Source organism: Bactrocera neohumeralis, chromosome 2 (genome assembly GCF_024586455.1).
Source record: "Bactrocera neohumeralis isolate Rockhampton chromosome 2, APGP_CSIRO_Bneo_wtdbg2-racon-allhic-juicebox.fasta_v2, whole genome shotgun sequence".
NCBI classification, from domain to species: domain Eukaryota; kingdom Metazoa; phylum Arthropoda; class Insecta; order Diptera; family Tephritidae; genus Bactrocera; species Bactrocera neohumeralis.
In genome coordinates this window covers 77,093,935-77,116,971 of record NC_065919.1, presented here as the reverse complement: position 1 = coordinate 77,116,971, position 23,037 = coordinate 77,093,935, and the positions used below count along the sequence as shown (strand labels likewise).

At 35.6% G+C, this 23,037-nt stretch overlaps 1 protein-coding gene across 8 annotated transcripts in view; it reads left to right on the top strand.

The window, feature by feature from the left end:
- Positions 1-23,037, top strand: part of LOC126751528 (cadherin-99C) — a 418,338-nt gene that overhangs the window by 345,119 nt on the left and 50,182 nt on the right. For 4 of the 8 annotated variants that reach the window (XM_050461862.1, XM_050461861.1, XM_050461860.1 and 1 more), the window contains 3 exons: positions 2,445-2,629; positions 19,834-20,012; positions 20,651-20,776. In XM_050461862.1, coding sequence (XP_050317819.1) covers positions 2,452-2,629; positions 19,834-20,012; positions 20,651-20,776 — 483 coding nt within the window. In that variant the 5' untranslated portion in view covers positions 2,445-2,451. The remainder of the gene's footprint in view (positions 1-2,444; positions 2,630-19,833; positions 20,013-20,650; positions 20,777-23,037) is intronic. The other 4 variants (XM_050461864.1, XM_050461865.1, XM_050461863.1 and 1 more) reach the window with 2 other exon arrangements.

Sequence of the window (23,037 nt, the reverse complement as noted above, 5' to 3'; positions counted from 1 at the left end):
TAATAAGTGCTCAAACACAGGGGTAACAAAAAATTATTTTGAAAAAACACGCTCTCTTATTTTGCGTTGGAAACCAATTGGACGTGAATGAAGTCAATATAAACGGTTCGAGGTCAATAAAAATGATAAGAGTACCTGTCGACAACATATTTTAAATTGATTTAATTTTGTTGTTTTTAAAATATTTTGTTTCTACTTCTTCACTTTGTGAATGTTTACATATTTACATTTGTGCATTAGAGTGATTCAAAAAAAAAAATTTTTTTTTCGTTTGGTACTCGGAAAAATAGGTTCCTAGACACCTCTAAGAAAACCTCTCCAGACATGAGTTTTTAATTGTAACGGGAAGGTCCTCCTACATACAGTTTTCTATTTTTTTCTTTTTATCAGATAGAAAAAATTTATATCTCGCTTTCAACTACTTGAAAAAATATCTTGTTCCTTAGATTTTGTAGGAAATTTACTGCTCTACAAAAAAGGTCTAATATGATTTTTCCGTAAACCCAAACATTTAAAAGATATTAACAGTTAAAGTTTGATTATTTTTGAGAAAATTTTTTATTTCTTATGAATTCTATAACTCAATGAAAAAAAATTATCATGAATCACCCTAATGTGCATATACATATATACCAACAATATATATTGATTTAGATATCCGACCGGTTAGCATAATCCAAAAGTGCTTTAGTTGTTGGTGTTTATGGTTTAATTCAGACCGTTTATAGCCGTTGACAGGATTTATAGTTTACATAATTGTCGTAAATAGTTCGTGCAACATGTGCTTAATTGTTTGTAAAGTAGTTTACAGCATAATTTAGTTAACTATACAAGTGTATATGTTTATTATTAACTCAGTAGTTTATTCGAATGAACCCCAAACACAAAAAAAAAAAAAAAAAAAATTTTTCAAGCACTAACCAGTTTTGCATATACGAGCTAGAATTACGATATATGGCAACTTACTTTATTGATTTTTACTTGAAAATTCATACAATTCGCAACTGCAGCTAAGAGTTGAATGTGCTGTCCTTGAAAGTACATGAAAATGTTCCACAAAATACTCACGAAAACGATAAAAAATATTTTTTCAAAATTCTTTGTACATTTTCTAGGGCAAGAATTTTCAAGGCGTGAACTTGCTTACAAAATAAACAGGTTGATATACAAGTGATATTTAATATTACTTTATACGATAAAAAAAGTACTTAAATTGTGGGAAATTGGTATAAGAAAATTAAATTTTTATAAATTATTAAATTCAGGAAATATGTATTTGAAATTTTTTCGCCTTAAATGCAAAGTCTAGAATTAAGATTCGTTCAACATATTTGTATATTATTTATTGTAATATGTTTAAAAACTTCTTTTTATTGTGGATACTTGGTCTAAAAACGAAAGTCGTTAACTTCTTGAACCATATGTAAACGAGTCATTTCGGGCCACTCTCACGTGAATGGCGCTCAAAAGATTTTCATCACTTGACCAAATTCTAAAAGTTTCTCATCATCCCCTCCTGTTCTGAGAGTATTTGACGGAAGAAGCAGAGAAAGAGAAAGATCTCCACTCCGTTGGAAAGAACAGGTGAAGTAGTATCTATCTACACTTGGAATATCTAATTGGTGACAAACAGCGAAAAGGAAGAACGACTAAGCGCGTAAGCGATGTCTACGTCAGTAAAGAAAGCAGTATATGTTTAAAAACTTCTCCGTATTTTCAATATAAAACAAAAAATAAAAATTAATTCAGGCAGTTTCGAAAATATTTTTCTAATAAATATAAAAACTTGATCTATATCTCACTGTTTCCTACATTCTGATGAAAATTAAGTCCGTGCATAGCAGTTTCAATTTAAAAAGTTCGATTTCGTACTATTATATGAACTCTAAAACCAAGCAATTTATATAATAAATACTTCAAACGATTCTACCATCGCCGAAAAAAAAATACGTTTAGGTCCGTTATTCTCTCTCTTTGTATCCCAAAAATAATTATTCTCCAAGTTTTGAAAATTAGTACAATCGGAATTTAAAACACAAAGGTATGGGTTATTGAACAAAACTAGTACAATTAGTACCCTGCAGCCTACGTAAAGACTCACAAGTAGACTCTATAATGATAATGAAAGCTATAGCATTTCGAAGAAATCAAATGTCGTACTTAAGAACAAAAAGTTTGGGTCAGCTTTTTCTGCCACCATCGACTTCGATCGGCTGATCCCTATGCATTTCATTTCCTCTTCCCACGCACCTTTAACTCGTCCAAAGTTCATGGATTGTTTCGTGTAGTTGCATATTTTTTTACACTTTTCACTTCATATTTATTTTTTACACTTCTCGTACTTATATTACTTAATTTAAATAATATTTTATTTAATTTAATATATATTTTTACTAAGACATTTATTTATAATTTATTTGTTTTTATTTTCTTTTGCATTTTAGCCACACAATGTCAACGCCACACACTTTGAGTCGAAGTGCAGCAGCAAGCACAGCGCGTTTGTTATTGTTCTTGTTGTTGCTTAGTTGTCAACGTATTGCGGGTATTTTGGGCAAATCACAGCTGTGCGAAGTTGAAACGGGACAAACGAATATTATATTGGATATTGAAGAGAGTCGTGGTGATTGTAAGTAGAAATATTTTTTGTTCGTAAAATTAGAAGCTAGAATAAAGATGCATATATATTAATTTTCTATAAGCTCTTCAAGCATATGGTAACATAGGAAAATAATATTGCACTTCCACCTTATACACCTATCGTTATTATCTTTTTAATGGTCTAAAGAATTTTAAAAGCATTTCACTTAAGAAGATTTGTAGTCCAATTTAGGCTCTCAGAATTGCGGCTATGATTCTGCATAATACGTATCGAATTATGGTTTTGTACAGGTAATGACGATAGTTAAAGCATTTATGCTCGATAATACATATCAACCGAGTTCGCTGCTTAAGTCTTTCCAAATATTAGGTTGTCAAAAATGTCATGCGGTACTTTCGCTAGTTGGCGCTGAAAGCGCGTAGTTCTAGTTTTATTCGTCGCATCGGGTCATGCTATACCTTTTTGGAAAGCTCATTTCACGCGCTAACACGTGTTTGATTGACTGTCGTTTCTTTTATGTCGTTCCTGAGTTATAGCGTCGCAAACATGGAGCAAAATATAGAGAAAATACGCATATTTTACAGTACTACTACGATAAAGGCAAAAATGCATCTCAAGCCGCCAATAAAATTTGTGCAGTTTATGGACCCGATACAGTTTCCATTTCCACCGCACAACGATGGTTTCAACGTTTTCGTTCTGGTGTAAGGTGGTCGAAGATGCGCCACGCTCCGGAAGGCCTGTCGTGGAAAATTGCGATAAAATCGCTGAATTGGTCGAAAGAGACCGGCATAGTAGCAGCAGCATCGGTCAAGAGCTGGGCATGAGTCATCAAAAATTCATTTCATTTCAATAAAAAAAAAATGCAATAAAAATTCCGCAAGACTTTTTGACAACCCATTATATGGCGAGTGATTAATTGCCGCTTTCATGAGAGTGTATTTATATATGGGGATACTGGGCTTAAGTTTCCTCTTAAGCAATTGAAGTGTACACATTTTAAGTTATTTAGCAATGGTTTTTTAATGCTCCTAAAACAGCCAACTGTTAAAGAATATTTATGTCTTATGGACTCATAAATATTATAGTAAATTGCTAAATGTTTACGGAAAAATCAAGACAGGTTGTAAAATATATTTCTTTTGTGTCATATTTTTTTCCGCATCTGTAATTTGGGTTTTCAAATTATGAAGAAAAAGTCACAGTTAACTAAACTTGTAGAATATTTTATGAGGGCGAGAACTTTGTTGTTTTTTTTTTTTTGTTTGGCATACATCTCTTTACTCAGCACTACTTGAATTTCTCTTTGAGCAAATTCCGATATTCTGGTGCCACTCACATTAACTTTAAACAGAAAAAATTAATTTAAAAAAATTGTGACTGCACTTGCCAAGTTTATAATGCTAAGTTGGAGCCTTCTCTACCATAATTTGTTACACCAATTAATTGTTATTCTCCTTGACCTACTCCTTAGAGTGCTCTAAAGCACTCAACAACTTATGTTTCCTGCTGTTTTTGACAAATAACAATGCTTCCTTTCATTGGTCTCATCTTCCATTTAGCACAAATAATTTTAGGATATATGTATACTATTTTTATATATTTTTATATTTTTCCCTTTGTAAATAAAAATCATTAGACTTATGTTGCACTATTCTCTTCATTTCTTGTCAAAATAAACCTTAACAAAATGCTTTGCTTTCTCATTTGCACAACTTCGGCAAATTTTTAGAAGTTGTTGCTATAAATATAGATATGATCATGTACCAGTTCCGGTTTTCAGCATGTGTATTTTCTACACCTTTACTTTTTTCTACCTATTTGCAGAGTTAATTAAATTTATCGCCGAACGCAACTTTCGCAAGCCACGGCCTGCTGTGTCCGCGCTGATGAGCCAACCACTTTAGTAATATAAATAAATGACTGCCATTTTTCTTCATCACTTTATGCGCCAGACACAGCAGTCAGCGCTTGCATTTCATAGCGCATTGTTGTTGCTTGGCAACGCACAAATATTTATAAATTGTTTGCTTGTTTGATGGCGCGTTTCCACTTTTGTCTTAAATAATTTGCCTTTATCGCTAAGGCTCTTATAGATATTTGCAAATACACGCCACATTTTTAGTAGGGCTAACAAGCATCATTAATCAAAATGGCATAGAAATGTAGCAGCACACGTGTGTGAGTCGATAACGCCACAAGTCGACAGCAGCGGGAGCAACTTGCGTCTATCTTGCAGAAGCTTCGGATTTACTTAGTGGCAAGTTGTGGTCAAACACCACTTTTCATAATAGTTATACTCAAACACATAATCGTAAAAGGTGTATAATTTTCCAGCAATGCTAGTTTAACTCTGCACTTAATAATTGGAAAAAAGTTGAGTATACGCCCTGACCAACGCACGGCAAAGGGCCAGTCTAAAAAATTATCGCACAAAATCAACGCAGCCATTTCGATTGGAGCAATTTCATGCACCAAATGAACTTATCGCACATTTTTTATTTGCAACAAGCTGCAGCAATAACAACAACAACTCCATTTCATAAGTTGCTTTGTTGAATGAGTTGCTGAGCTGTGCCAACCGCCTTGCCCACTATATTAGGCCCCAATAAATGAATCAGTTTCATGGCAATTTCAACAAGTAAGCAACAAAAAGTACAAAACCAACAGTGTATAGCAACATAAATGTTTATATACGCTGATGATGATAATGATGCGTTGCCAGTTGTTGCATGCACTACAACAAAAACTGACATCAGAGCTGGAGTGCTGTACACATTAAGTTGCACGTGACGCCATTTAAAGGCGTCTACCAATTCGCCGCAATTGCATTTGCAAACGCCAAGCACACACACAAGCACATTTATGTGTACTTACACACCTATCTATGTAGCGCCCTTCTTGTGTTGCTTGTCGTCTGCATATCGTGTTGCCAGTTGCCAAGTGTTGTATGTTCCAACTAAGACTCGTGTGTTGTAGATTACGTGCGTGCCACTGCCGCCACTATTATTAAAGTGTTCTTGCTGCTCGTTGTTGTATTATTGTTTGTTGTTTCGGTGCAGCGATTGTGTTGCGATAGCAAAAGCAGATCAATTTACTTTTATGCGCCTGCCACTTCACTGTGGCAGTTGAAGGCGAATAAAAATAAAACTCATTAAAAGAATCTAGTCGAAGTGTTATTTTCCTTAGCTATTCTCGCTTATGCTTCCTCGCGCTGCGCCTTTCCGCTGTTGCTTTCATATCCTGCAGCAATTTCAGCATTGAAGGCTCTTGCTTTTCTGGCACTGCGACACAGTGTTTTACGCACATTATTATATCGATTTTTCTACTTGGAAGTTTTTGTCTTTAAGCATTTTATTTCTGAATGAAGTAATGTCAAATATGCTTAAAGTAAGAGACCAGCAATAAATTTCATTCAAAATCACAGAATATAACTTCTCGATATCTACAAACTTTGAATTGCTACAATTTATTGTAGAAATTGGAGCAGGGAAAACCAACTACATAAAAAGTTCTTATTCTGATCATATTCATTTTTAAGAGCACGCTGCATCGCTGACTTCTAAAAATCAAAGTCATCTGATTGCTTAGTATTTCGAAGACAAATTTCATTAATTATGGAGATATTTGCACAAATTTATAAAAAAAATTTATATTTTCCGCACATATTTATAACTAATTGGTAAATATGGCAACCATTTTTATACGCAATACACTTTAAGAAGTTTTAAACCATTAAGAAAGTTTTTTACTTCATTCTTCAAAGCTTTTTCAACAATTTGTTTACAGTACGAAGGTCTACATTTAGGCGCTTAGTACAAAAATCCTGCCGAAAAACCTGACATTGTGAAACAAGACCAATGCTGTTAGTGTAATTAAATGAATAACAGAAATGATCGACAATGTTATATTGGATCTTCCAAGTTCCTCTTAAGAGTTTTGAGACATTTTTTTATTTAATTATATTGGCTACACTTAGCAGTGTTGTGTGAGAGTCAGCCTTTTTAGCGAAGACACACTCCAAATGAAGTGTAAAGGTTTATTTTTTAATCTTAAGGAAAACAAAAAATATCGTACGGTAAAGTCTAATAGCAAAACATAAACACAGATAAAAATTTAGTTTTTCGGAACAATATGCAAGGGCAACAAAAATATCTCCATGTCATCAAAAAACAAAATTAACAAACTTATTCACGTAGTTGACAGTCATAACTTTGAAGTCATAGATAATTGTCTCTTTAGGAACCAGTTTTAACACCACCAACAATGTCAGCCTCGAAATCCAACGCAGGATAACTCTTGCCAACAGGTGCTACTTCCGACTGAGTAGGCAATTGAAAAGTAAAGTCCTCTCTCGACGAACAAAAGCTAAACTCTATAAGTCGCTCATAATTCCCGTCCTGCTATATAGAGGCTTGGACAATGACAACAACCGATGAGTCGACGTTACGAGTTTTCGAGAGAAAAACTAAAGATTTATGGTCTCTTTGCGCATTGGCCACGGCGAATATCGCATTCGATGGAACGATGAGCTGTCACGAGATATATGACGACATTGACATAGTTCAGCGAATTAAAAGATAGCGGCTACGCTAGCTAGATCATGTTATCCGAATGGCCGAAAACACTCCAGCTCTGAAAGTATTCGACGCAGTACCCGCCGGGGAAACAGAGGAAGAGGAAGACCTCCACTCCGTTGGATAGGACCAAGTGGAGAAGGATTTGCTTCGCTTGGAATATCCAATTGGCGCCACGTAGCGAAAAAACAAACGACTAGGCGCTGTTGTTAACTCGGCTATAATCGCGTAAGCGGTGTCTACGCCAATTAAGAAGAAGAAGAATGTAGGAGAAGTAAAACTCTCATTGAGACCCAGCCATATCGGCATGCAAGGGAATACTCTAGCAGAATTCGAAGCAAAACCAGGAATTACAGCTCCCTTAAAACTTATAAAGAGCATTAACAAAAATGACTTCAGAAATCCAGCCAAAAAATTTTATAGAGAAACCGAAAAGAATGCTGGGCCAGATATTCGCACCACTACAAAAACACAAATCTCTACCGATATTTTCCAATCTTTCCGACAACTATAACTAGGAGACAGTGCATTATTATGCACGATTTTTGGACTCGGTCACACCAGATTAAACACACAAACACATGTTGTTTATTATTGTTATTATTATTATTATTATTATTATTATTATTATTATTATTATTATTATTATTATTATTATTATTATTATTATTATTATTATTTTATTATTATTATTATTGTTATTTCACTCTTTCTAATTACCAAAAAAGTTAAACGAAATATCTCTTGGCTACATTTTGAAGTACTATTCAATATTGCCAAACAATAATATTTAGCAAAATTAACAAACTGTTACATAATTATGTAGATTGAAGAGCTTGAAAGGTAAAAAATGGTATGAGTGCGCAAATGAATTGTATAATACTAGATTTCTGGACATCTAGAAACTTTAAGCGCCTGAAAGCAGGCCATTATAAATTTTATTCACCTTTTAACTCTTATTTATTTCAATAGATTCGTCATTTTTTCATTATTACAGTTTGTTTCATGAATATCAAAATCTCTGGCGATCCTTAATCTTTCACCAAGAGCTTAAACAACTCACGCTTTCCTGTTAACACTCCTCAATTGTAATACAATTTCGTTCACCCAACTAAACCACAGTGCGCAGATGCAGCCACGCTTGGTTCATCTCCTTTTTCTTACATTTTCTTGCTATTTTACTTGTCCAGCATAGCAATGTTTGCGGTTTGCCGCCTTTATTAACAAAGAAAAATCGTTTTTGAACAATACTTTGATTGTTATGCCATTGTTGAGTGCTGCAGGAGGATATCAGAAAATTAAAACCAACTGCAACAACAACAAATGCTGCAGCTGGTATACAAAGTCATAGCAGCAATCTTCTGCGCGAAGATCTTCAAATTTACTACAAGTATTAGTTCTGTGCACACATCCACGTACACATATACAGCGCTTTGCATCAGTGATATTATTTCGATGTTGTTGCCTTCCTTTTGACCATTACAATGGAAAATTGAATAAGCCATCGGCGATGAAATGAAAAATATTGGCGCAATTTGCAGTTAAATTAACAATTGCTTTTATAGGGTTTGCAAACACACATACAAACGCATGCTCATGTTGATATAAGTCAGCCTTTACGCACAAGTTGTTGCTCTATATATGGTTCCATCATCGGTGCCATAGTAATACAAGGTGGTTTCCAAAGTAAACAGGACTTTTTGAATCTAGCGCCCCCTGGTGGCACCATCTATAAGTCGACTGGTGCGTTAGAATCTTCTATCTTTATCAACTGTCCAGTGAGAATTTCATGACATTTCATAGATTTGAAGTGAAGTTATTGCATTTTAAGTGTCAGTATGTTTGTGTTATCGTTGCGAAAATGAGCTTCGAACAAAAAGGCAACATTAAATTTTGTTTCAAAGTTGGTCAAACTTTTACCGAAACGTTTCAATTGATGAAACAAGTTTATGGCGATGATTGCTTATCCCGTAGCAGAGTGCTCGAGTGGTTTCAACGTTTCCGAAGTCGTTGTGAGAACATAAATTCATCAAAAATCCGCCGAAATATTCATTAAAATTCTTGGAAATGGATTGGAACATCTCCAAAACATCGATTTATCGCATTTTGACCTAACATTCGTGCTTACGAAAAGTGTGTGCAGGGTTTGCTCCGCACAAATTGACTAACGACCAAAAATGGCTGAGAATCCAACATTCGAAGGACGATTATTTGACCAAAAAATCACATTTTAACCATCAACCACTCCCCGTATTCACCTGATATGGCACCGTGCGACTTCTTCCTTTTCGGAAAAATGCATTTTCCCATGAAAGGAAAGCGTTATGCAGACGTAGAGGCCATTAAAAAGGCTTGCACCGGCATACTTGCGGCATTATAGGCCAACGAGCTAAAACACTCGTTCGACATGCTTTTGGAACGTGCAAAAAGCTGTATTGAAGCAGAAGGGGAGTATTTTGAATAAAATAAATTAATTTTGCCGAAAAACCATTTGTTTGTTTTTTTTTTAAGTCCTGTTTACTTTGGAACGCACCTTGTAGTTATTTGTTGCAAGCGAAAACAATTGCGATAAACGATAAATGATAAACGATTGTCATTTACTTCTCCAACACACACAGATATAACACACACACATAAATATATTTTCATATCACCACATATCTGTATATTTTCCCTTTTCCATTTAGTTAGCTACGTGAAAATTGCTTTGGCATCTCTCTCGGCCGCATGGCGCCCCGCTAGACTCACATTGCCGCAAGCGATTTTAAACAAACGTGCCACAAACTGGGAGATATTTACTTTTTCATTGTTTACAGCGGGAAATCGATACTATTTTTCACTTTTCGCTGATATTTTAGCATTCGCTATTTATTTATCGTGCAACTGGTACTTTCGCATTGCTTTCGGAGATGTAAATATGCCTGTTAAGAGATTTTATATACAAGACTTTGGTGAGCGTGCTTCAACGGCAAATTGAAAAATAAAAAGCAAACTGAAAATGAAAATACACACATTTTAGTTTTGGAAATAAACTGATGATACTGTCAGTAATGTTGGACCGTTATGCCCACACGGAATGCTTTAGCCAGCATCTGCTTTCTTCTGAATTGTTTGCACATACTTTTCGTTAATACGTAGCGTTCTCTACTTCAGAGTAGTTTAGATTTTATTATGGCTCCCCATTTAAAGTGTTAACAGTCTCACTTTTCTACTGAAAATATGCATCAAACACTCCAAAGCAACATGCAAATTCAACATTCTCGACATTTATTAATTACTAAAAGCCAATTTTTTTAACTTTTCTTGGTCTCTAAAATACAAAAAAATTGTTAAGACTACATCTCTTTATTTTTGGATAAATTTTGAAACCTCTTTCGTGAGCTATCTTTATGCAGTACTGCACTAATGTCCAAAAAACTAAAAGTAAGTATTAAACCCTAAAATCCAGTAGCCAGTTTTCTGTTTCACAAGTTCACAAATACAAGCCATACATACATTTATGTGTTTGTTTTAATTCCTCTTTCGACACCAACAATCTTTTTACTACACTCTTTTGAGAATACAAGTATATATGTATATGTATATCTTCGAACTTAACACAAATGTTCATGTAATAAATACGTCGAACGCATTTCTTCGTTGCGCTGTTGGTTTATGCGCTGACATTGTCATTTGGTGGGCCGGCTACTGAACATGAAAGCAAAGTCAGTGCGTTGCAGTTGCAACGAATGTGGCGCATTAAATTACATGTTGTGCGCCAGCGAGTCCAAGAGGTTTTGCCAGCACAAAAATTATTGTTGCACCAAATGGTGGAGTGACTCGCATTACAGCCAGACGCAGTTATCTGCACGTACACACAAATATATTGCAAGTATAGGCGAAATGCATAAATAAGGCATTCCAAAGTGTCAAGAGTACGACGCGAACTTCTAAGAAACAAAATCGTTCGCGGTTGCAAATAATTGTAATGAGCATGTTACCAAGTTGCAAGTTGTCAAGGTGCTCTAAGTTGCGAATATTTGGTAGCTAGTTGCATAGTGAAGATATTGGATATTTTCTTCCTTATTTCTCTCTTATTTCTCTGAGGAACTGCAGAAAATGTTCAAGCACATTTTTCCAGTGAGTCTCAAATTTTTAATTCAAATCTCCTAACACTTTAGTTTCACGCATTTTTTTGTATTAATCACCTCACTTTCAAGTATTTTTTGCCAAAATTACACTATTTAAAGAAAACAATTTTTAAGAACCTTTCACTCCATCACTAAAGCTGACCCTCCTGACCATCTCGAACATCATAAAACTGTCATAATTGTCCTACCGTCATGTTAAGAGCTTAGTGACCACTAATTTACGGTGACAGCAGAATTTGTTTGTGCAGACAACTCACTTTCGTTAGAAATATAATGTTCATGAGTCCCATCACGAGACACAGTACACTTCTTCATCCACTATCGGTTCGTTTGTATTGCTTCATAAGTACCACACCGGCCAACATGTGCTCATCGAAGGCGGGAGAAAAACTACGCATTCATAATATAAATGCACAGCAAAAATATTATTTCTTGTCGGTTCTTACTAAAAATGTAAACTACGGCAGTGTCAGTTAATGACCACCGCGCTGACAACCCTTAACCGCCATGACCGCCTTCGGTGTGGTGACGCCGCCGTTTATTCTTCGTTAACGTCATTATCATTAAACACTTTCGCGCACGATGTTCATGCCATGTTGTATTAAGCTGTGCTGCGCCATGCTATGCTGTGAATCATGCCCGCGGTTGAGCAGCCAAGTTATTGTCCTCACCATCCACTGGCGCTGCTTTTTTATAATTGTCGAACTTAATTATCCTGCCATTTCTTGATGTTGCATGGTATAACAGCGACGAGACAAAGTGCATAAAATTCATGAAAATTAAGTTGGAGTTAAAACAAAAGTTGCATATCATCTTAACTGCATTAACAGTGTTAGTGTTCTCTTGAATGCGACTCTCTTATGCAGTTTTTGTAACCTTTTTTAATTGATCAATCCCTATCTGTTCTCAATACAACCAATTGTAACAGGAACCATCTCTATTTATATTTTTCATAATAAATAGCTTCGTCTTCTCGCTACAATATTAGAATGATCGGTTATAAACTCTTTGGTTGAAGAAATGTTACCTCAATTTGTTAAGTATTCTCAAACAATCAGTTATCAGATATTTTCTTTCTTGAAGGAAATTTCAGAACATTTTTTAATTCCCTATTGAGTCACATTTTTTTACACCTCATTAATCTATAACGTTCTTTTTAGGCTGCATTAGATTGTATTTTTGATTTTACTCGCAGTCATTCATTAATTCTTTTTTAACTCACTGAAAGCATTTTACGCATGTACAATTAAATATCAAAGTTAAAGCTCTCTGGATGGCTGAGGTAAGAATCGAAAAACTCGCACTTTGACCCGGTTTAGCAATGTTAATGTTTCTCATGAGCTTACATTACAGTTTTTTGAAGTTTCATAGAAGCTTATTGGGCTTTCGTTGTGAAAATTAAGGTTTCACCATAATTTATTGAGCTTTTCTTAAAGCATAAAGAGCTTTTTTTAGCTTATGAACTTTCATTATAGAAATTAAGCTTTCACCATAATTTATTGAGCTTTCCTTGCGGCATAAAGAGCGTTTTTGTAGCTTATTGAGCTTTTACTATACTTTATTGAGCTTTCCTTATAGTGTAAAGAACTTTTTTTAGTTTATTTAGCTTTTACTATAATTTATTGAGCTTTCTTTGTAGCTTATTGAGCTTTTACTATAATTTAAGCTTAAATTATTAAGCTCTCACCATAATTTATTGAGCTTTCCTTGTAGCATAAAAATATTTTTGTAGCTTTTTGAGCTTTTGTTTTGGTTTTTGGAGCTTTAGAAAATATAAAAAAATCAGTTTCTTTACAAATATTTTTCTGATAGTTTTATATGAATTAGGCGAGCTAACGAGCTTTTATTATTTTTGAAATCGCATTTGCATGTCTATTCAAAGCCTCAACAGTCGTTTTCTTCTGAGTGTCTATTTTTAATGATTCATTATTAATTTGGTGCAAATCGTTCGTATAAGGCGATTTATAACATATTTTAAGGAAAATGGATACATACCTACATACAAATTTCTGCATCTACCCGCTGCTCTCTTTTCAAACATCGAGGCCTTACAAGCATTGTTGCAAGCACCAACAATCACTTTCGTGTCTACTAAATAGGATTTGCAACACTCGCTGCCAAGGCGGCACCTCCCTTCGGCCGATTGGCAAGCTTTCATTAAGATTGTTAATTTAAGATCTGCGGCGTAATTTACTTTGCCACGTAAGAGAATGCTGCTCCAACGTGCTGCATGTGGTTCTAGTATAAATGTAATCGAGCTTTCTGAATATACATATGTGTAAGTGTATGTGTGCGTGGTATGTGTAAGTGTACTGCCTTTTACTTTTAATATGAGGAAACGGCAGCGTTGGCGATAAAAGAGTTATGTCGCATTTAATAGACACCGTTGGTGCCCGCAGAAGCTGCTAACAAAGGATGTTGCACTTGCCACATTTGTGCGAACACTTTTTGATTTTCGCTATGTGCTGCAACATTGCGGCGTGTGAATGGTGCGTTCAAATGAAATTTTATGTTTTGCTGTATATGTGTGTGTATTGAGCTGGGGTTGCATGTATGTATAATTAACATTCATACCACACATACATATGCACCTATATGGCGAATAATGACATTCCAACATACCAGCATTCACATTTCCTGCAACATGCCACAAATAATCAACAGCACAATACAATAACACACACATTAAGAACCTACAATTATCATGTGTGCATGTGTGCGTGTCCATGTTTACCTTTTGCCGCGATTTGCGCTTCATAAAACTGTCTCAACGTCCATCATTCCAAAGCATTCAAATTTGATTTTATACTTGCCACAGACATAAATATACACTCGACGCTGGCTGCCGCGGCAGGAACACGGCAATTGTGCATGCAGCGAGGCAGCTAAGTTTCCATCAACGGAAACACAACTCGTCGCGTAATTGTATTAAATGAATTGTGCAACACAAGCGTGGCAAGTGCAACATGAAATCATAAGCAAAAGTGGCAGCAAAAAGTCTTAGTCTAACAGAAAAGGCAAAAACAAAGCTTGCAACCAACAAACAGCAGCCTTGCAACACGAAATAATAATCTTTGTGGCATCAACGCACACATACATATGTAGAACACAACTTTCTGATTGTGGCAGTCATTACTCGAGACAGCCGCGGCTACTAACGTTCCGATCAAACTGTCCAATGTTAGAATGTCGGGACCGCCCTTGCACTGTACACCAACCGCCATTTAAACGCCACCAATGTGGCTGCCCATTGTCGGCCGTCCGCTCCTGGTTGCCTTTTACTCACTGCCTTTTTCGTTGGTAATTACAGTTGCTACGCCTTGTTGCAGCTTCGGTGTGTGTCTCACCGGCGTGAGTGCTGCCGTCGCCGCTCTTGCCACAAAGGCGCCCTTTACACAAGCCAAGTGCAACATCTGCATTGCGCTAGTTGCAGAAAAACAGAAAAAAAGTCGTATTCGGTTGCAGGCAGCCAAAGTGTGGCAGAAAAACTCAAGAACTGAACAGAGTTGAACCAAAGCAAAAACAATTGTGTCAGCGCAAAAAGCGCAGCAGCCGCAACAATAAACGCGCAACATGCCACAAAATGTGCTTGCAACTACGCTGACACAGCTACTACTCTACTAGCCAGCGCGCTGTTCCGCGAAGCTACTTGCATGTGTTCATTCACAACCCTCCCCCCAAAGCTCCATCGTCATTATATTTCATTTGCTTTTTAGTATTTTAGTATTTCTTATTTTATGCATTTTTGGACACATAATACAATTGTGGTTGTTGTTGTTTTTGTTTTTCAAACACCGCTTTGCGGCCGCACAAAACTCGAGCACCTTCCTGCCATAGCGGTAGCGCTCATCGTCGATGTTTCATTGCTCTTTTGCATCTCTCCTTTTACTTACTTTGTGTTCTTGTATTTTCTATTGTTGTTGTTTTTGTTACACTAGCTTCCTCTTTGCTGTCGGAGCGCTAACTTAGCTGCTCTGTTGTTCTTACAAATCGAATATTTTTGTGTTCTAACGCTCGGCTGTCTGTAGTTTGTGATGTTATGTGTGTACGTGTGCATTGCCGTTGGCTTCTCAATTGTTTTATTTTTGTAGTTGTTTTGTTTTATGCTACATTCCTTTTTACCCCTTTTGCCACTTGTTACAACTTGTGAGTTTAGCTTTAGTTTAAGTGTCTGATATAATGATTGTAATTGTGTGGCACGAATGGGAAGTTGCACAGGAATGGGAACGCTGAAAGAAAGGAGGAATTCGTTAGATAGTTGATAAATGAAATAAAGCGCAATATTAACAGGTAATGAGAAATTAAAGCAGCAGGCATTAGCATGTACGGAGAGTACGAAACACACCTTAAGCCGTAGAAAATTTAAATTATTTAGATCCACCTTGGGTTGAAAGCTAAAAAAGCGTATTATAGCCTTCACAGATGCATTTCTTATAGCATAAAAGTGTATAAAAAGATCTTTAGCTTGATTTTGACCAGTCATTTTGTATTACAGCTCTATACTATAGTGGTCCGATATTGGCGGTTCCGAGAAATTAACTAATTTTTATACAGAAAAAGATGTTTGCAAAATTTCAAATAAAAACTAAAGATGAACGGCATACGCATTGAATAATATTTCTAAAAAAATATTATAAAGTTTTTTTTTATTATTATTATTTTTATTTTTGCATGAAATTTACTTATTGTTTTTTATAATCAAACAGATTCTAAATATATTGTAATAAAAAAAATATATATGTATGTATGTATATTAGGGTGTTTTTTTAACTATTAATTTTTTCAAATTTATTTCACATTTTTTATTCAAAAAAAATTAAATTTATTTCCCAGCGCCTGAAAACCCCGTTTGCTTGCAGTTAACCCTCTCAATTGTTAAATTAAGAACTAGGGTGTTTAAGGAACTATTAAAAAATTTTCCATAAAAAATACATTACAAAACATTTTTTCCATCTTTAAATTCCTACAGATCAGAGATGTTTTATGGCATCGCTTTGACGTTAGACGCATATTTCTCAGAATTGTTCACTCTACAAAAGTGCCCAGTGCAACAAAGTCGTAACTCACACCGGCGAGGTAGTACGGGGCTCTAAACCTGATTTTTCCACGAAATTCGCATTTTTTTGTATATATCTCGTAAATGACAAGAGCTACAGAAAAAATGTTCATGACAAACTTGTAGGAAATTTTATTTGCTATAAAAAAGGTCCGAACGCAAAATCACTGTAATTAATACTTCTCGAGATGTTCGGTTTTTTAAGTAAGGCTGTATGGAATTTTCATAGATGGCATGTAATAAGAAATCTATGAAAATTCCATAAGTTAAAGAAGTTAAAAGTCCATAAATTATCACATTTAGCGATAACCAAATTGAACAGCTGAGTTTTTCAAGGAATATATTCCAACCTTTTGTTACTACCGAGAACATATAGTGTTCTAGGAGAAAACCGCTAAGCTCTACGCAAAATATCATAGCCTCGAAAACACTCTGCTCAATGTTAAAGAAAAAGCAAATAGATCTTGAAAAGTCGAGTGGTTTTTTTAAAGACCTCTTTCTATACACAACACTTTTTTGCTTCGCTTAACACCTACTAACAACTCTACAAAGAAGTTAATGAATTGTTTTAGTATTAAACATTCTAAACATTTTTCATAAGGACATAACTTGTTAACAGTTTCATTTGTACCTTCAAAAGATATGCTCAACAGTGGCAAGATTTAATCAAGTAAACACAACATGAGACAAGAATTGTGCGAACTTTTATAACTTCCGTATTCACAGCATGGCACACAGCTTGATAAGCTTGCGAACAACTAAGCAATACCATGCATTGCTCCTGCATGCTCCCGAATTAATTACTCAGTGTTCCCGATGCTTTAGCACATTTTATTGACCATCATATGCCCGTGTGTGCACAAAAGTAAGTGTGCCGCTTCATTTTTCGCCGTTAATGGCCATTCGCTGAAGCTCGACTTTGAAACTTAACAAACATTTGTAGGTTTACCCAATTCTACTAATATCTAAACCAATACTTACAAATCATAAAAGAAGCTTCAAAGGAACGGTTAACTTTGTTAGCAGTTTTATTACGGTTTTGAATGGTTTTATACCGTTATGTATAACTTACATGAAGTGAAATAGTGTGTTCAGAATTTAAATGTGGTTATTTCCAAGACTAAATGCAGCGCTGGAATTTGAGAGCATCGACAGATTCTACAGACGATGCTGTAGTCAAATCTTTATAACCTATACGAATGCTCAAGTACCTCAGCTGTATATATCGTCACCTGAAATGCAAAATAACGTAACAACATTTTCGGATATTTACAGTGGCATGAATGAAACATGATATAAAATGGGACAGGAGTGAAACAAAATTTTAATATTGGTTAAAACTGGTTATCAGGAACAAAATGTTGAACATATGTATTTATGTATGTAATTTAAAATCACAAAATACAAAAATGGTACGTTATTTTGCTTTCATGACGATATGTCAAGATTTTCAAATTAAATAGATTTTGTTTTTTTTTTTAGCTAAAATAAAAGGTCTAGAAAAGATATTATAAACTTCATATGACACTTGAACTTGTTCATGTCAAAAGATCAGTACAGGCTGAGTTCATATAATGCCATTTATTTGTATTTATGTCACCTAAATGTGTTATAATGAATCAAATTTAAACGGACATAAACGAATTTTTCTAGAAAATATGTATTTTATTACAATATCTAATAAATTTTAGGCTAAGTAAACCAGAAGAATAATGATACTTTTATCAACATATGTTCAGGAACAAATATAACAACAAAACAACATTTACAAATTGTTCAAATTTTGTTTTTGTTAATCGAAACATTTACGTTATGTAACAGAATGTCTAGAAAATATATAATTCAACAATATTTAATAATTATTACGGGTGATCCAAAAAGAGATACTATTTTTAACGCGTTCACGTTATGTAAAAAATGTCAGCACAATATGTATTATTCGAAACACCATCTTCCATCTTGTGACCAAACATTCAATATTGGATAATATTCGACCGAATAGACCACGTCCAGCACGCAGTGAAGAAAATATAGCAGCCGTAGCTGAGAGTTTACAGAAGATCCAACATTTCGAGCCAAATTTTGTTCAGCGACGATGCCTATTTTTGGCTCAATGTGTATGTAAACAAGCAAAATTGACGCATTTGGAACGAAGAGAAATCTAAAGATATTCAACAGCTGCCATTTCATTCAGAAAAAAAGTTTGGTGTGGCTTATAGGCCGGTGGAATCATCATCGGTCCACATTTATCCAAAAATGATGCCGGTGAGAATGTAACCGTCAATGGCGACTGTTATCGCGCCATGATAACCGACAAATTTGATACCTGAAATTGAAGATTGTGATCTCGGCTTCATTTGATTTCAACAAGACGGCGCCACTTCCCACACATCGCATCAATCAATGGATTTATTGAGAAAACACTTCGGTGAGGAGATAATTTCACGTTTTGGACCGGTCGATTGACCATCAAGATCGTATGATATCACATCGTTAGACTTTTCCTTGTTTAGGCAACGTGTCATTCGCCTGTTATCAGTTGAAATGCTCGAACGAGTCATCGAAAATTGGACTTAAGGCATGGACTATCTGAAACGAAGCCGCAGGCAACATTTCAAAGAGATAATCTTAAAAAGAATGTTCTTTCGAATGATAGTAAACATTTCCCATTTAATTTGCAATTTATATGGAAATAGAACACCTTTTAATAGTTATTTTAATAAATAATAAATATATTTTGTATTATTGGAAACCACAATAGGTAAAAATACAATTTAGAGTTACGATTTTTAGCGGATTTTTTTTTCAAAAATAGGTTTTTTTACATTTTTCTTCTTTTTCCACAACTTTTTTAGATTTCTTCACCGCGTTTTTAGTTTTATCTTTTTATGTTTTTAATTATTATGCCCAGACTAGGATATATTTAGTATGTGTAGTAATTGAAATTTTATACAAAAGTAACCGTCGAATATCCTATAGTTGATTTAGCCATATCCGCCTGTCTATTTATACTCGAGTAAATGTTGATTTTAAGTTTTTATCACTTTCTTTTGTCTTTAAGAAGCCGATCATTTGTCGGTACCGATATCGCTCAGTACACCACATAGCTTTCGCACAAACTGAATGATCGAAATCAAGTGCCTTTATGGAAGACTTTTCTATTTCATAGGACTTTTTATTTTCCCGAAAATTGACATGGATTAGTGGCCAAGTTTTTACAATCCTCGAACAAATTGGTCTACTACAGCATAAAGCTGCTATTAAAACTTGCTGATAAAAATTAAAATAAAAATTTAAATATATATTTAAGCCCTTTTGTGATTTGAAAAATGACCCTGTTAAGGGCATTATAGTGTCGGTGCAGCCGAAATTAACGTTTTCCTTTGTTTTAAATGTTTTTCTGTTTTATATTGTCGCTTGTTGTTTATTCACTAACCGCTACTGCACTGTTTATTTATGTATTTACAGTTATTGGCCAACAAACCACGCCGCCGGAGTTGCCAATTTACGGTGATCCCTACACGGAAATTGCACTGAATCTAGTCTTCCCAAAGGGGAATCCGACATTCCTGCTGGACGGCAAAAAATTGCAGCTGCTGCAGCCGCTCGATCGCGATGAGGAGAATCTGAGTCACATTGTCTTTCAGGTGAGTGCACGAAAGCAAGCACAAGCTAGAACACTAAAACTAAAGCTGGGCTGAAAATAAAGTGAAGCAACGTGCATGAATGTGAGGGTTTTTAAATGTGTATATGTGTGGGTTTGTGATTGCATGCCATGCGGCGCGCTGAAGGCGGCTGGCTTGCGGTGAACTTTATACAACTAAGTCGGATGTGCAAAACGCTAACAAGAACAACGAAGAGAAATACACATGTGCAAACGTATGTGTGTGTAGACGAAAACTGCCCGCCGTGGCTTGCCGCTGTGAGCTTTTATTTGGTGAAATGCAAATTTTTTATGGCGAAATTTTACAGTTGCACGCCACAAATATGCCGGCCGGCCAAAAACAGCATGTAGAGCGCTTAGCTAATAACCTGAAATATGCAAGCGCTTTATGGCTGCTTTACTTGTGCCATTTGGCGTGCAGCGCAACAATTTCTTAAGCACATCTTCTGCTTATGCAAACCACCAACGGAGTGCTTCGCTGTTTCTGAATGTGTGTGTGGTTATTTCTGGTTATTTTGTTTATTTAAAACTATTGAGCGATTTTATTTGCTTTTACTTATTTTTGGTATTTTTGGTTTGTTAATTTTATTTTAATTTTTTTCTCATTTCGCTGCACCACAGGTTTCCTGTTCGATTCGCAACGCAACCAACAAACGACGCAGCATTCCGATTATTGTGCGCGTATCTGATGTCAACGACAATGCGCCGCGCTTCATGAACACACCCTATGAGGTCACCGTGCCGGAGGTAAGCAATGAACAGTCTTTATGCAATTACAAAAACAAGCAACACCAAGCTTCCATCAGTGTGTGTCTGGAAATATTGGCAAAGAGCGCAGAAGAAAATTAAAACTTTCGTAAATCTACAAAAAACATATTTTTTTGTTTGTGTTTTAACTTTATTTGCAACCTTAAGCAGTCGTTAGCTAGCCTCTTCGCCGCAATCTTGATAAGCTGCTTAGCGGGAAGCGACCTGCGTCGGCGCACCGGCTCGGCATGTCGCTGCATTATCGCGAAGCGAAATTTAATTTCTTTATTTTTTACTTCACAATATGTGGAAAGACAAAACAACAACAGCAACAAAAACGAACTCGCTGGAATTAAACCGCAATCACCGTGGCAACAAAAACAATTAAATGCACTTAATTCTAAGGCACTGTGTCGCCCGCTTGGACGTTTGGTTGCCTATCGCACCGACTTCCCTTCGCTAGACAGTTTATGCTGCGCGCACCAGCCAAGTTCACCAACCTGGTGGGTGGTTTTCATTGATCGCGACTGGTTTTTCGCGCCCACACACACTTTTATTTCTACTAAACTGCAAATAATGCCAACAAAAATTGCTCACAAATGCTCGCAAACATTTATGAGTGCTGCTACCGTTAGCACTGTTGTTGTAACTAAAACGATTTCAAACAGCTCTCAGGTTATTTCTACTAACATTGACGTCAAATGTGCTACATACGTGTTTGTATGCAATGTGGCTTACTAAGAATTAGTATGAGATATTGCAATTGCTCAGAAAATTCAATAGACTTGAGTCCAATTTTCGATGACTCGTTCAATTATTTCGACAGGTAACGGGCGATTGGCATGCGTAATGTTTTGCTAAAAAGTCTGAATCGAAGAGAAATTGTTCGCATAGAATTAAAACTTTACATATCCTCACAAGAAAAAATCTGACGGTTACAAGATCTTAGAGGCCAACCGACCGGCCCAAAATGTGAAATGATTTGCTCACCGTAGTGTTTTGTCCATAAATCCATTGATTGATGCGATGTGTGGGAAGTAGCGTCGTCTTGTTGAAACCAAATGTCGCCGAGATCAATTTCAGGCATCAAATAGTCGGTTATCATGCCATAACGATCGCCATTGAACGTCACGTTCTCATCGGCATTATTTTTGAAGAAATTTGGACCGATGATTTCACCGGCCCACAAAGCGCTCCAAACCGTTATTTTTTCTAAATGAAATGACAGCTTTTGAATCTCTTCAGGTTGCTTTTGTCTCAAACGCGAAAATTTTGCTTGTTTACATACCCATTGATTGAGAAATGGGCATCATTGCTGAACAGAATTTGGCCCGAAAACATCGGATCTTCTTGTAACTTTTCAAGAGCACATAGAACGAAGCGATATATGTAGCTTGGAAGTCAGAGCGGCTTCAGTTCTTGCACAATCTGTATTTTGAACGCTCTCAACTTAAAGTCTCGACGTGAAAAGCACCAAATCGTTCCATACGTCAGCCCGAGTTGCCGTGCACGGCGTGGACTCTCCATGGTCTTTGTTTATACTATCAGCTACGGCTGCTATATTTTCTTCACTGCGTGCTGGAGATGGTTTATTCGGTAGAATATTATCCAATAATGAATACAGGGTCTCCAGATGGATAATCGTTGTTCAGGCATAAGTCTTTCCATGACAAAATGCCAAAGCATTTACTTATACATATCTCTCATTGTATAATATTTTCCATTATGTCAATAGATTTGGCTGATTATGCAATATTAAATTTTTTGAAAAAAATTATTTTAATCTTTATTTTTCACATTTTTAAGAGATTTTTAGATATTATTTTTAATCATCAATCATTGCTAATTTTAGATTTTCAAATATATACCAAAACATAAATAAACTGGTTACTCTAACCACTAAATGCCGTTTTTAAGCGGCCATCTCAACAGTGCATTGCCTCGAGCAATTATTTTGCATTTCCACTTCTTTACAGAATTGAATGCAACAACTGCGCTGCAGCAAAAAAATGCTGATGTGGGTTGTGTTATTTCGTGTGTATCGAAGATAATTTAAAGTATTGCGATTTTAGTGACATGTGGCATGCATCATTGTGTTTGAATGCTCTTCTACGGCTTAGAACAAATATTAGATGAAAGAGACCTTTCTAATATACACATATTGTATATGAGGCAAAACAAATTTCTTGAATAAAACTACCATTTCCAATTACTTTTTAATATAATATTAGTTATCGATTTATTTCAACACCTTATATTTA